Source organism: Ciconia boyciana, chromosome 2 (genome assembly GCF_034638445.1).
Source record: "Ciconia boyciana chromosome 2, ASM3463844v1, whole genome shotgun sequence".
Lineage (NCBI taxonomy): Eukaryota > Metazoa > Chordata > Aves > Ciconiiformes > Ciconiidae > Ciconia > Ciconia boyciana.
Window position 1 is genome coordinate 133,079,561 of NC_132935.1, and position 10,024 is coordinate 133,089,584.

Here is a 10,024-nt window from a genome sequence, read left to right on the forward strand (position 1 = left end):
ACCTCCTCTGGCAGATTTCTGACCCCTGCTTTATAGCATCTTGGCAAAATATATATACCTTAATATCATCAATTCAGAAAAGGTATTGCCAATATATGCACCCATCAAGTTTTGAGAACCAGACAACAAAATTCTATCAATTCACATAAATGTAGTTAAGTAGTTTTGCAATTGCTTGCAAAGTTTTATCTGAGAGGTGTCAAAACAGCAAACCACAAGCTCCTTATTCATAATGCATGCTTTCAAGGCTGTCCTCCCCCAACTGTATTACATTAACACATGCATTATGACCTCAAGCAGAACAACTACCAAAAGCTGAATTGCATCAACTGGGAGAGGTATCTGACTCCCAGGTGGCAGAAGCACATAGGTAGGTACAGACCACACAGGAGCCTTCTATCTCCAAACACAATTGTCAAAAGCTGCACGAACCCTTGAAATAAGAGGCAAAAGACAAGGTCGTCCAACAACAAGCAGTCTTGCACTGCAACCATTTCTTTCTAGCATTCCACTCACAGTAGGCTGTGAATACCTCACCAAAGCATTCTGACTTTTGACAAAACCTTTTTAATATAGTTTTTGCTCAGAATCTCACAGTACAGAATATAAAAGGGAACTTTAAATTTTATTTTCATTAGTTAATTTCTTGGATGTAAAAGGTCCATTCCAAAATAACCAAGAAATGACAAAATACAATGTTCAAATGTTTATACCTATGAGTTTATTATTGCAGAAGACTTAAAAACTAACTCAAACAGAAACATTTTATTTCATTACTCAACCACAAAATTGTTTAGTTGAGGTATCAGAGAAGTTACAAAAACATGTTATTTCAGAATAAACTTAAAAGTCCTAAACATTTAAAAGTTCTAATGGTGGTGGCTTAAGAGGAATCTTTCCCATCGTAAACTTTTTTGCTTCGAATTGTTTCAACTCTTCAGCTGATAATTCGCTCTTTGGTGTAAATAACTTTTCTGATGTAGTATTGTTTGTGACTGCAGAAGACGCTGATGTTATGTTATGTCCAGAGGCAGTGGCAGTCTGTCCAAATAAAGTACTGCTTGAATGTGAGGGAGAAGCTGCTACTGCTGCATTAAAAGCTCCAAACGCTGTAAGCGGAGTGGTGCTTGAAGAGTTCACAGCAGAAGAATTGCCAAACCCTGAAAACCCAGAAGTTCCAAAACTGCTAGTTGTTTCAGAAGTTTTAAATGAGAAGGAGGCTGCAGATGGAGCCGCCAGGCTGCCAAAACCAACAGAATGGGATACACTTGGAGAGGACGTCACACCAAATGCAGGAGGATTAGAACCAGCAGAAGAGTTCCCAAAAGCAGGGGTGTTTCCAGATGATGCACTGACATGACTGGAACTTGTTTTGAAGGAGAAACTGCTAGCACTGTTACTGCTGCTGTTCACAGAAAAGCCTGCAATTACAAAATTAATTTTAAAATGTTAGAATGTGCACACCTGTGATACTAAACCACTACCATATTTCAATAACGCAGAAGAAGAAAAATGCAAGAAAATGTTTAACTGTTGGTTCTTAATGCAGGAACTTACTTGACAACCCAAAGCTTGATGTTTGCTGTCCTCCAAATCCAAAGGAAGGCAATGGTTGAGTGACCGTGTTCTTTAATTCAGATAGCTTAAAAAATTCCAAATACATAAATGAAAACTAGATTCCAAAACAGGGAAATGTCTTTCAATAAATACTTGAAGCAAAAATATAGCTGCCCAGTCCAATTTAATACAACTTAGACTACGTTAGACACTGATTACTTTCATCATGATTGCAGCTATGAACAAAATGCTTTAAGGCTATACACTATTCCCTGTAAAACGCTCCAGAAACACAAGTATATTACAATTTACAGATTTTTGTCTGTCAGTCAATGACCTGAACACCTCTTCCAGCTCTCGTTCTCATCTCTTACCTATTTCAGTCAGTGCTTTATGACCCTATCTATGTCATTGCTTTGACTTAGTCTGTTCTCTCACCTTGGCACATCTAGTCTTCTGTGCTAAAGCCCAAATCCCACTTCTTCACCTTCAGCATTGACCATACCAAAGAGTACGATCACATTACTAAAACTTTAATGCAATTCATGCAGACTCCACTTAAATCAACTTACTCTGTCTCCCTGATTATTTAATATTGGCTTTAATTCAAGCATTCCTTAATGACACATCTAGATTCACAAGTGTTTGTCACCTTCCCAGGAACAACTACTCTTTTTATCTTCAAATTTTATCCAAACAGTTTTCCTCCCACCTATCTGTGAATTTCTCATTCTGGCATTACCAAAATGCTCTATTTATCCTAAAATGGCCTGGAGGACAATTCTGGTCTCGTCTGCTGATTATACCTTGGAATAGTCAACATCAGCACATGGAGGAAAAGGTGCGGTGAATATTTGCCTCTTACTGTACAAGTACTTGATCGGATCCCAACCTTAAGCTATGGTTACTTTCATGTGGCTTGCAATGATAGTATTCCAAACCTGGGATCCAGCTGCTGCCTTGCTAACATGGAACCATCCTGATACACTACTTTCCTTAGTTAACTAAAGGGTTTTATAATACCCGCCTGCAATTCACTGATTTCATCATTCCAGAGAAAGGTGGATGTAAGACCCAAAACTGTTCATAGGCTTTCACGTTCACCTGACTCAGGCAGTGCTAGAATATTCAGTCACATTTCTATCGCTTATAAAAACCACATAGAGAGATGAAGCAGTATTCAAACAGCAATTGTTATTATCTTATGTGATTCCTCCTTACACCCTTTCCACTTTCTCTAATGTTCCCAGGAGCGTTCTAAGATTACTGTCAAGGTCTTTGTGCCACCAGTCAGGCAAACACTTTCATACCAGCTGTTTTTTTTCAAGGCTGCAGTGCCAGAATATAACACATCGTAGTTGAGATTTTCAGAACAGTTCACAGATCTACCAAACTTGCCAATGAATCTAGGAATCAAACATTTTCATGGCTCAGCTATTTAGGTGCAAACAAAGATGCCCTAAAAGAATCATGTATATTTGGTTGTAAAATATAGTATCCTGTGATCTTCAAAGCAATACCTATCACCTATTTATATAAAGTTAGTAGAAGTGTAGTTAAATACGTTGATAACAGCTGAAGTTTCTATGGAACATTTGCAAGATCTCTTCATTAAAAACAAGGTGGCATATTACAGCTATCATGTCTTAGAAATTTTTGTGGCAGAAATTAACATTGGCATTTGCAGGACAGTTTGGTGGAATGAGTCTAAAAAACCATGAATCTAAGAAAAACATTTGCCCAAGATTAGTAAAAAAATGACATTAGGAACAGAAACATTTTACCTTTCATTAACACTTACCAAAGCTGCTTTTGTCGATGCATTTAAAGCTTTCAACTGAAGCAGCCGATTTTTCCATTGTTCCGCTAAATGTTGGACAGAATTTATCTAAAAAGGGGGAAAAGAAAAGCATGTTTACATTATTGGTGAAGACTTAAAAAAAAAATGAAAATAGAGTGATCTGGCAACTAAACTGAAAGATTTCTAGAACTAGAAAAGAAACTTCATTAAGGTAAGAAGACAAGATTTTTGCTTTCCTGAAACTTCAAGGTGAGAAGCTGAAATTTTTGTTATGAACAGATAATTCCTTTCAATTCTCTTACTATTACATGAAGTTAAAAAGTTGATTTAAGGGTAACAATAAGATTAAAAAAATGTCCTGGGGCTTTCTAAATCTAAGTTCTATCACTATCTGAATTAGGTGCTTGTGGGGGGAAAAAAAAAAGCAAACCACACACAAAATATATAAGTTTTAAGTATAAGACAACAAACTCTTCAATCCTTGTTTTATTTCTGGTTCGTCCACTTACCTGCTCACTCATTAAGCTGAAGTCCTAAGATGTGCCTTAGCTTCTCCCACATTTTCAGAAAAAAAAATGCCCACTTTCAAAACATTATAATTCAGAACACTTTAATAGTATCATCCTAAAATATTTAGCTTTGCAGAAATTAACTTCCTTAATTTAAATCAGCCCCTTTAATGTGATCCAACAGATTACTGCACAGAACATATACAGCAATAAATAGTACCTGTGTCTATCTGATAACTGTGAGTAAACAAGAAACTGGAAAGTCATTATATAACTTACTTTTCAGGAGTTTCAAACCTGAATTTCCTACATTTAAGTTTATCAACACACCTTATTCAAAGCCTGGCCTAACTGAATTTTCCTTAAATCTAACCAAGTAAAACACATAATGTCCCAAATGCCTGCAAGAGTGGAATAAGTAATCTTTTTGTAAATAAATTCCTTAATTTTTCAAAAGGGTCTTACATCACAAACATCAATAATTCTTTTGTGTCTAGTCACATGCTGGACAATCATGTTGCTTGGTATCAGCTCTTATACAACAGACTGGAAAATTCAGATTTTGACCCAGTTTAAGAAGAAAAACACATGCTTTGGAAAAGACATGTTGTACTTAAACATTTTGTGAGAGAACGGTATCATACAGTTACCACCTATACACTGAGACTTTCATGAACCTGCATTCAGTGAGGCCACAATTTTTTTTTTTTAATAGGCAGGCATAGTGTATTGTTTAATCATTTCAGTTTATTTTTTTAATTGAAGTGTTTTGGTTTTTTTAAAAAAAATCTGTCTCTGAAAATGCAATTCTGGTAATTCTAAACATGTGAAGCAGGAGTGGTGACAACAGCAATTCCTTCTGTAATACAGAACCAAGGGGAAGAGGAAAGAGTGCAATGTAGCTTGAATTTGTACTTGTGTCTACCCAATAGCCTAATTCCTTTCCTGGCATGACATTGAACTGTGCTAGCTTCCTTGACACTGATAGGACTACGAGTGAGGAACAATACATAAAAATTAGAGAGAGAGATATATATAAAAACATATATATTACTTCTTTTCTAGAAATTTATAAACTCCTTTAGAAGTATCTGCTATTTTCAGCATTAATTCCATGCAATAAAGGTATGTAAAAGAACAGGGTCAAATAAACTTCCTCAGTGTTCTACCTAAGGCGCTATATATCCAGCTGTAACAATCAAACTGACTAATAGCATACAAAGTATTAAACTTTTGAGACAGGATTCAAATAACTTCTACAAATAACACATAAGAGCAAGGACAAGACTAAGACAAGGAGTGTATAGGTTTAGAAAGACCATACATTTAACTGCGACTAGCTAAAAGTCTATTGCCACCACTTTTTGAAGGAGCTAATGTGTCTAGACATTTAGGCCACCAGTTGTAGAAGCCCAGATCTGACAGTTTTAGCCTGTGGTCTCAGGCAGAAAGAGGAGCATACTGACTAGCAGCTATTTTTGCATTCTATTTGGTGCACAGTAATTTAAAAATATTCTGGCATTCTGATAATCTCCTAGAGTTTGGTAATTAAATGAGTCAAGAGTTGCCACCTGAAGAATAGTAACAAGTCCTATCTCGAAATGTGTTCACATAAAAAGTCAGCAATTTTTAAATACTTACGTAGTTCTGAATGTTATTGTTTGCTCTGCAGTTATAATACTCCAGATGCAACTCTTCTGGCGAGAAGTCTGGAAAGCCTGTAAGGAGAGGAATAATCAAAAACCTCCAAGAAAATATATTAATATTTCCAATTGCCCTCTACAGTTATGAAGAAATGGGCCTTGGTACATTATCTGTAAGTTAAAGTTGGAGACACAAAAAGGATTCATTGCAGAACTTCAAAGACGTGACTGTCCAAAATGAATTTGCCATAATCCAATATTCCTTTCTGTTGCATCACAAGGCAAATCATCACCTTGCAAATGGTTCCATGGAGGTAAAACAGTGTGGACAAGCATAAGAAATATCCTAAATAGCAGCAATACACAGCAACGCTAAAACCATTACCTACCCGAGACATTCGGCTTTTCTTTCATTGGTGAATAAGACGAAAATATCCATTGTCCTGAAGATTCCCAAATTTCCATGTCTTTCACTACACATTCGCTAGAAAACAAAACAAAACCACAGATGAAGATGAAATTATAAGGTCAAAACAAAACCACCAGAAGCAATTGCCTAGTTTGAATCCAAAGTCACATTCAAATACCTGCTACTGTGAAAACTAATGAAGTGTGACACTAGTCAGAAGGAACAAGAGAAGTACTCAGTTCTCTGTGGAAAAAGTGCACTCATTCGGCAAGATACATAAATGTCCCTTCAAAGCATTTTACTTTACATCATCTAACTGCAAGTAAATCAAACCAGATCTTAAAAAAAATCCCAAAACACACAAAGTATTTTTTAATCCTTGTATAGCATATGCTGTCACAGGATTTTCCCTGAATCTGTAGATCACAATAGAATTTAAAACCTTCTCAATACTAGATGATTTTACAATATAAATGAACATGCACAGTATTAAATAGCAAATTTATTTTATCCCAAATAAAATTCAGGAAAAAGAAAAAGAAAAAAAGAGGAAACAAAAGAGGTAAGTATTCCATGTAAGTTTTGGAAAAGAATCACAAGCATAAAAATCCAGACATTGCAAAAGCAGAGAAATAGAAGCTACATCAACAAAAGTAAATCCAAATGTAAACAAACAGTGAAAGGGTAAAAACTAAAGTGGATAAGCAGATCACTACATAGTAATAAACAAACAAAGATTCTAAGTATTTCAGATGTTTGCAACACAATATACATTCATGTTTGAGAAGCTGAATATATAATCTGTTAAGCATTTTCTTAATGTAATCTTAAAAAAATAATGGAAAGTGGTTCCAAAACCTTGCTTCTTCAGGAAATCACACTGCCTGTTGCTTCTCAGCACCTGCTCTGTAATCGCCTTGAACCTGCTGGTCACTCTCAACTGACTCTAACATACACACATGCAAAACCAGGTTTCAATGGTTTTGCTATTGGCAGAACAATTTGTTATCTTAAGTGTCAGGAAAACGAAGTCAAATAGTTCATTTTCTCAAAGACTTTTTAAAAAATGGTTGAAATGTTGTCCAAGGGGCTCTGACCCCTTCTTTTCAAGTACTGAAATCTTTGTTTCCTTCCTTATCCTCCTGCCCACAACTTAAATACCATACCATCTTACTAATACCACAGTTGTCTAGCTGCCCAGTCCAGGTTCAAAACAAGGATCGCTTTCTTCCCATGCCAGCATAACTCAAGAGAACTAAAGGAAGCAGTTTTTTCTATGGTTCTTACTACATGTCCCAGCTTCCTCCTCACAGTCATGTCCTCTGCATTATCTCTAGTAAGCATGCTTTTAAACGTCTCATTCTAAATGCTTTCAGTGAGACAGGACTATAACTTACAGAAGTCTCTCCTCTTCATCTTTATAGCCATCAGCAATATTTTGACTGTTCATTAACGCAGAGAATCTGTTCTGCGAAAAGTCTGCATTTCTGCTGCTGCCGCCTGATGATCCAAAATCAGAGGAGCCAAAAAATCCTCTTCCGTGATCTCTGCTGCCACCCCACGTATTAGACTTAAAGGTAGATGGCTGGATAACATTAGTGTATCTCTGGTTAGCAGTACCCTTTCCTCCTCCTCCTCCTCCTCCTCCTCCTCCTCTGCTAGTACCTTCCAATAAAAAAAGAAAAAGCAAACAACAGAAATTTTAAATCATTAAGATATCAAACAATACAACATCAACAAAACCTGCAAGTATAACTATTCTTATGGTGGCAATAAGAAGTTTGAAAAGAAAATATAGCTTTTTCCTAATGAGTTAACCTAACTATTTAGTGAGCTTAACCTAGTGAGTTACCCAGGGTACTTCTGGAATAGGAGGTAAATATGAACTCCTCCTCGCATCACCATGCCAACAACAACTATAGGTGGCACTGCAGAAAAGAGACTGTTTCGGTTTTGCTTACGTTGCTTCATAAAGTAACTACCAGCAGAAAAAAAAATAAATTTAACTCACAGGACATTTACATTAGGGCCTCCTGCCTACATAGCTATGGCAGAGGCTCTGCTGCATAGCAAAGACCTCCCAAGTTAAGTTTTAAGAGCTTGGACACATCTGTGCGCGTTACAGGCAACCTCCCCGCCTCCTTCAGCAGGTATGAAGATAAGCAGCTGCAGTCGTGTTACTGCCTGGCCATGACTGTATCTATCTGTTGAATGGCATTCCCTGTCGTGCCTCTTGCATACCGAAAGCTTCCGAAGACCCATATCCAACTAGAATGAAAACAACCTTCAAAAGGTACAACACGCAGGTGCTTGAAACTCGCTCGCTGTTCTCACAAGCAAAGTTTCCAGAGTTATTTTCCTATTTTCTCCGCTCTTGGGGCACATCTTGCGGCACCTTCGCCAGAGCCCGCCTCCACAAGTGCCAAACCAGACGCTACCGCCGACAGCCCGAGGCAAGCGACACGAGAGCGGGGCCGCTTTGCTTCGGAGCTCCCGCCAGCAGCGGGCCGCGCGGAGCCCCGGGCCGGGCACCGGGGGCCGCGCCGCCAAGCGCTCAGCGAGCACCTCCAGCCGCCCGCCCCCCGGGCTGGAGGCTGCGCAGGCAGCCGGGCGGCCCTGCCCTGCGCCTTCACCCCCGCCCTCAGCGCCGCGGGGCGCCGGGCCGCCGCGCTCGGTGGTACCTTGGTAGTGGGGCGCAGAGGGCCCATGGCGCCCGCCGCCGCCGCCGCGGGGATGCTCGTTCCAGCACCTCTCGCCGAAGCGGCAGCGGCCCTGCAGGAAGAACTGACAGATGGCCATGGCGGCCCCGCGCCCCGCCGCCGCCAAGCGCCGCCGCCCTGACGTCAGAGGCGGGCGCCGCGCAGCGGGGCGGGGCCGCGGCGGCGGGGAGGAGGCAGAGCCCCGGCGACAGCCCATGGCCGCCCGCCTCGCCTCCGCCGCTGCCGCCCCGGGCAACCGTCGTCACAACGAGCCCAACCGCCGCCGCGCGAGCCGCGCCGCGCCGCTAACGGCGGTGGCGGGTGCTGCGGGAAGAGCGGTTATGGGAGCCGGGGGCTCCGGCTCCCTTGCGCCGGAGGAGGCACAAGCGCCCGCCTGGCGCCGGGCTGTCGCCCGGTGAGCTTCACCAGCACGCATGGCGGCACACGGCAGGGCCTGGGACAGAGGAGTATGGCCGTCCGGACCGTTTTCAGCTCAGGTACTCAACCGGAGCGAAAGAAGATGTCCGAGCCTACGGGCCGGGGCACAAAAGTCGAGGGAAAAACCTACCAGGTGTAGGTAAGCACGAGCATCGTCACTTTGCACATAGGTTGCGCCATTAAGAAAGCGTAGACGGGTTTGAGGAGTAGCGGACAGCCCTGCCACCGGGATGGCCCCTCGGAGAGGAGGGCTGGTGCGCGCGTTTACAGGACAAGCTACTTCTCTCAAGTCTTTTCCTTCTTCGCACTTACGAGGTTTTCAGTAGCTTTAAAAGAGTTATTAACCCCTTGAAAGGTGCTTCACAATTTTAAAAGCAGATACAAAAAAAAAAAAAATCAAACGGTCTGTGCAACCTAAGCAGTGCACAGTTCACTCCAGGTTTTACAGTGTTTTAGAATTAAGGATCCAAGACAGCAGTGGCTCAGAAAAAGGGAAAGGCAAGGGGGAACAGAAAAAAAAAGGTTTTATAGCATTCACTTACTACTAAATAAAGAACTGAGTTGCAGAAACTACTATTAAGCCCATGAGCGCATCTACTATTTTCTGTACATGCAGAGTTGTTAGGATGAGGAAGAAACCCAGGAGGAAGTCTACAAAGAAGCACTGACTTTGAAAACAGGAATTTATACTACTTATGAGAACTTGGAGGATCTAAAACAGACTAAAAATCCACGCCACCAGCGATGCACAAGGTAGAGGTAGGCAAGCACTAACTTTTTAAGATAACTCCATAGTCTCATAGAAACAGATCTGAAAAAATTAGCAAGTTAGAAGGGAGATGACAAAATTAGGATGAAGATTATTAATAAACTAGCATGGGAGCAGGACAGATGTACATACATCACTTGTATAGTTTTCCAGAAGTTGGAAGATGTACACAGTATTGACACAGATAGCTTGACAAGCT

General features: G+C 40.5%; 1 protein-coding gene across 2 annotated transcripts; it reads right to left on the minus strand.

Annotated features, from left to right (window-relative positions):
- Nucleotides 1-704: 704 nt before the first annotated feature.
- NUP42 (nucleoporin 42) lies at nt 705-8,733 on the minus strand. Of its 2 annotated transcripts, XM_072854142.1 has the most exons (7): nt 8,601-8,733; nt 7,317-7,584; nt 5,900-5,994; nt 5,509-5,585; nt 3,359-3,445; nt 1,558-1,642; nt 705-1,421 (listed from the first exon to the last, which is right to left on the minus strand). In XM_072854142.1, exons 1-7 carry the CDS (start codon nt 8,716-8,718, stop codon nt 853-855), a joined length of 1,299 nt encoding a protein of 432 aa, XP_072710243.1. In that variant the 5' UTR covers nt 8,719-8,733; the 3' UTR covers nt 705-852. The 2 variants fall into 2 exon arrangements, with proteins under 2 accessions (XP_072710243.1, XP_072710244.1); XM_072854143.1 differs by lacking the exon at nt 1,558-1,642 and having other exon boundaries at nt 1,266-1,421.
- Nucleotides 8,734-10,024: the final 1,291 nt, after the last annotated feature.

What these genes read in the sequence shown, in the direction of transcription:
- NUP42 (XM_072854142.1), bottom strand. Translation starts at nt 8,718, where the DNA reads ATGGCCATCTGTCAGTTCTTCCTGCAGGGCCGCTGCCGCTTCGGCGAG. An exon ending in GATGAAGAGGAGAGACTTCT is followed by an intron (nt 5,995 to 7,316) that starts GTAAGTTATAGT and finishes TTTGTTTTCTAG; the next exon opens with CGAATGTGTAGTGAAAGACA. An exon ending in CATCGACAAAAGCAGCTTTG is followed by an intron (nt 1,643 to 3,358) that starts GTAAGTGTTAAT and finishes GAATTTTTTAAG; the next exon opens with CTATCTGAATTAAAGAACAC.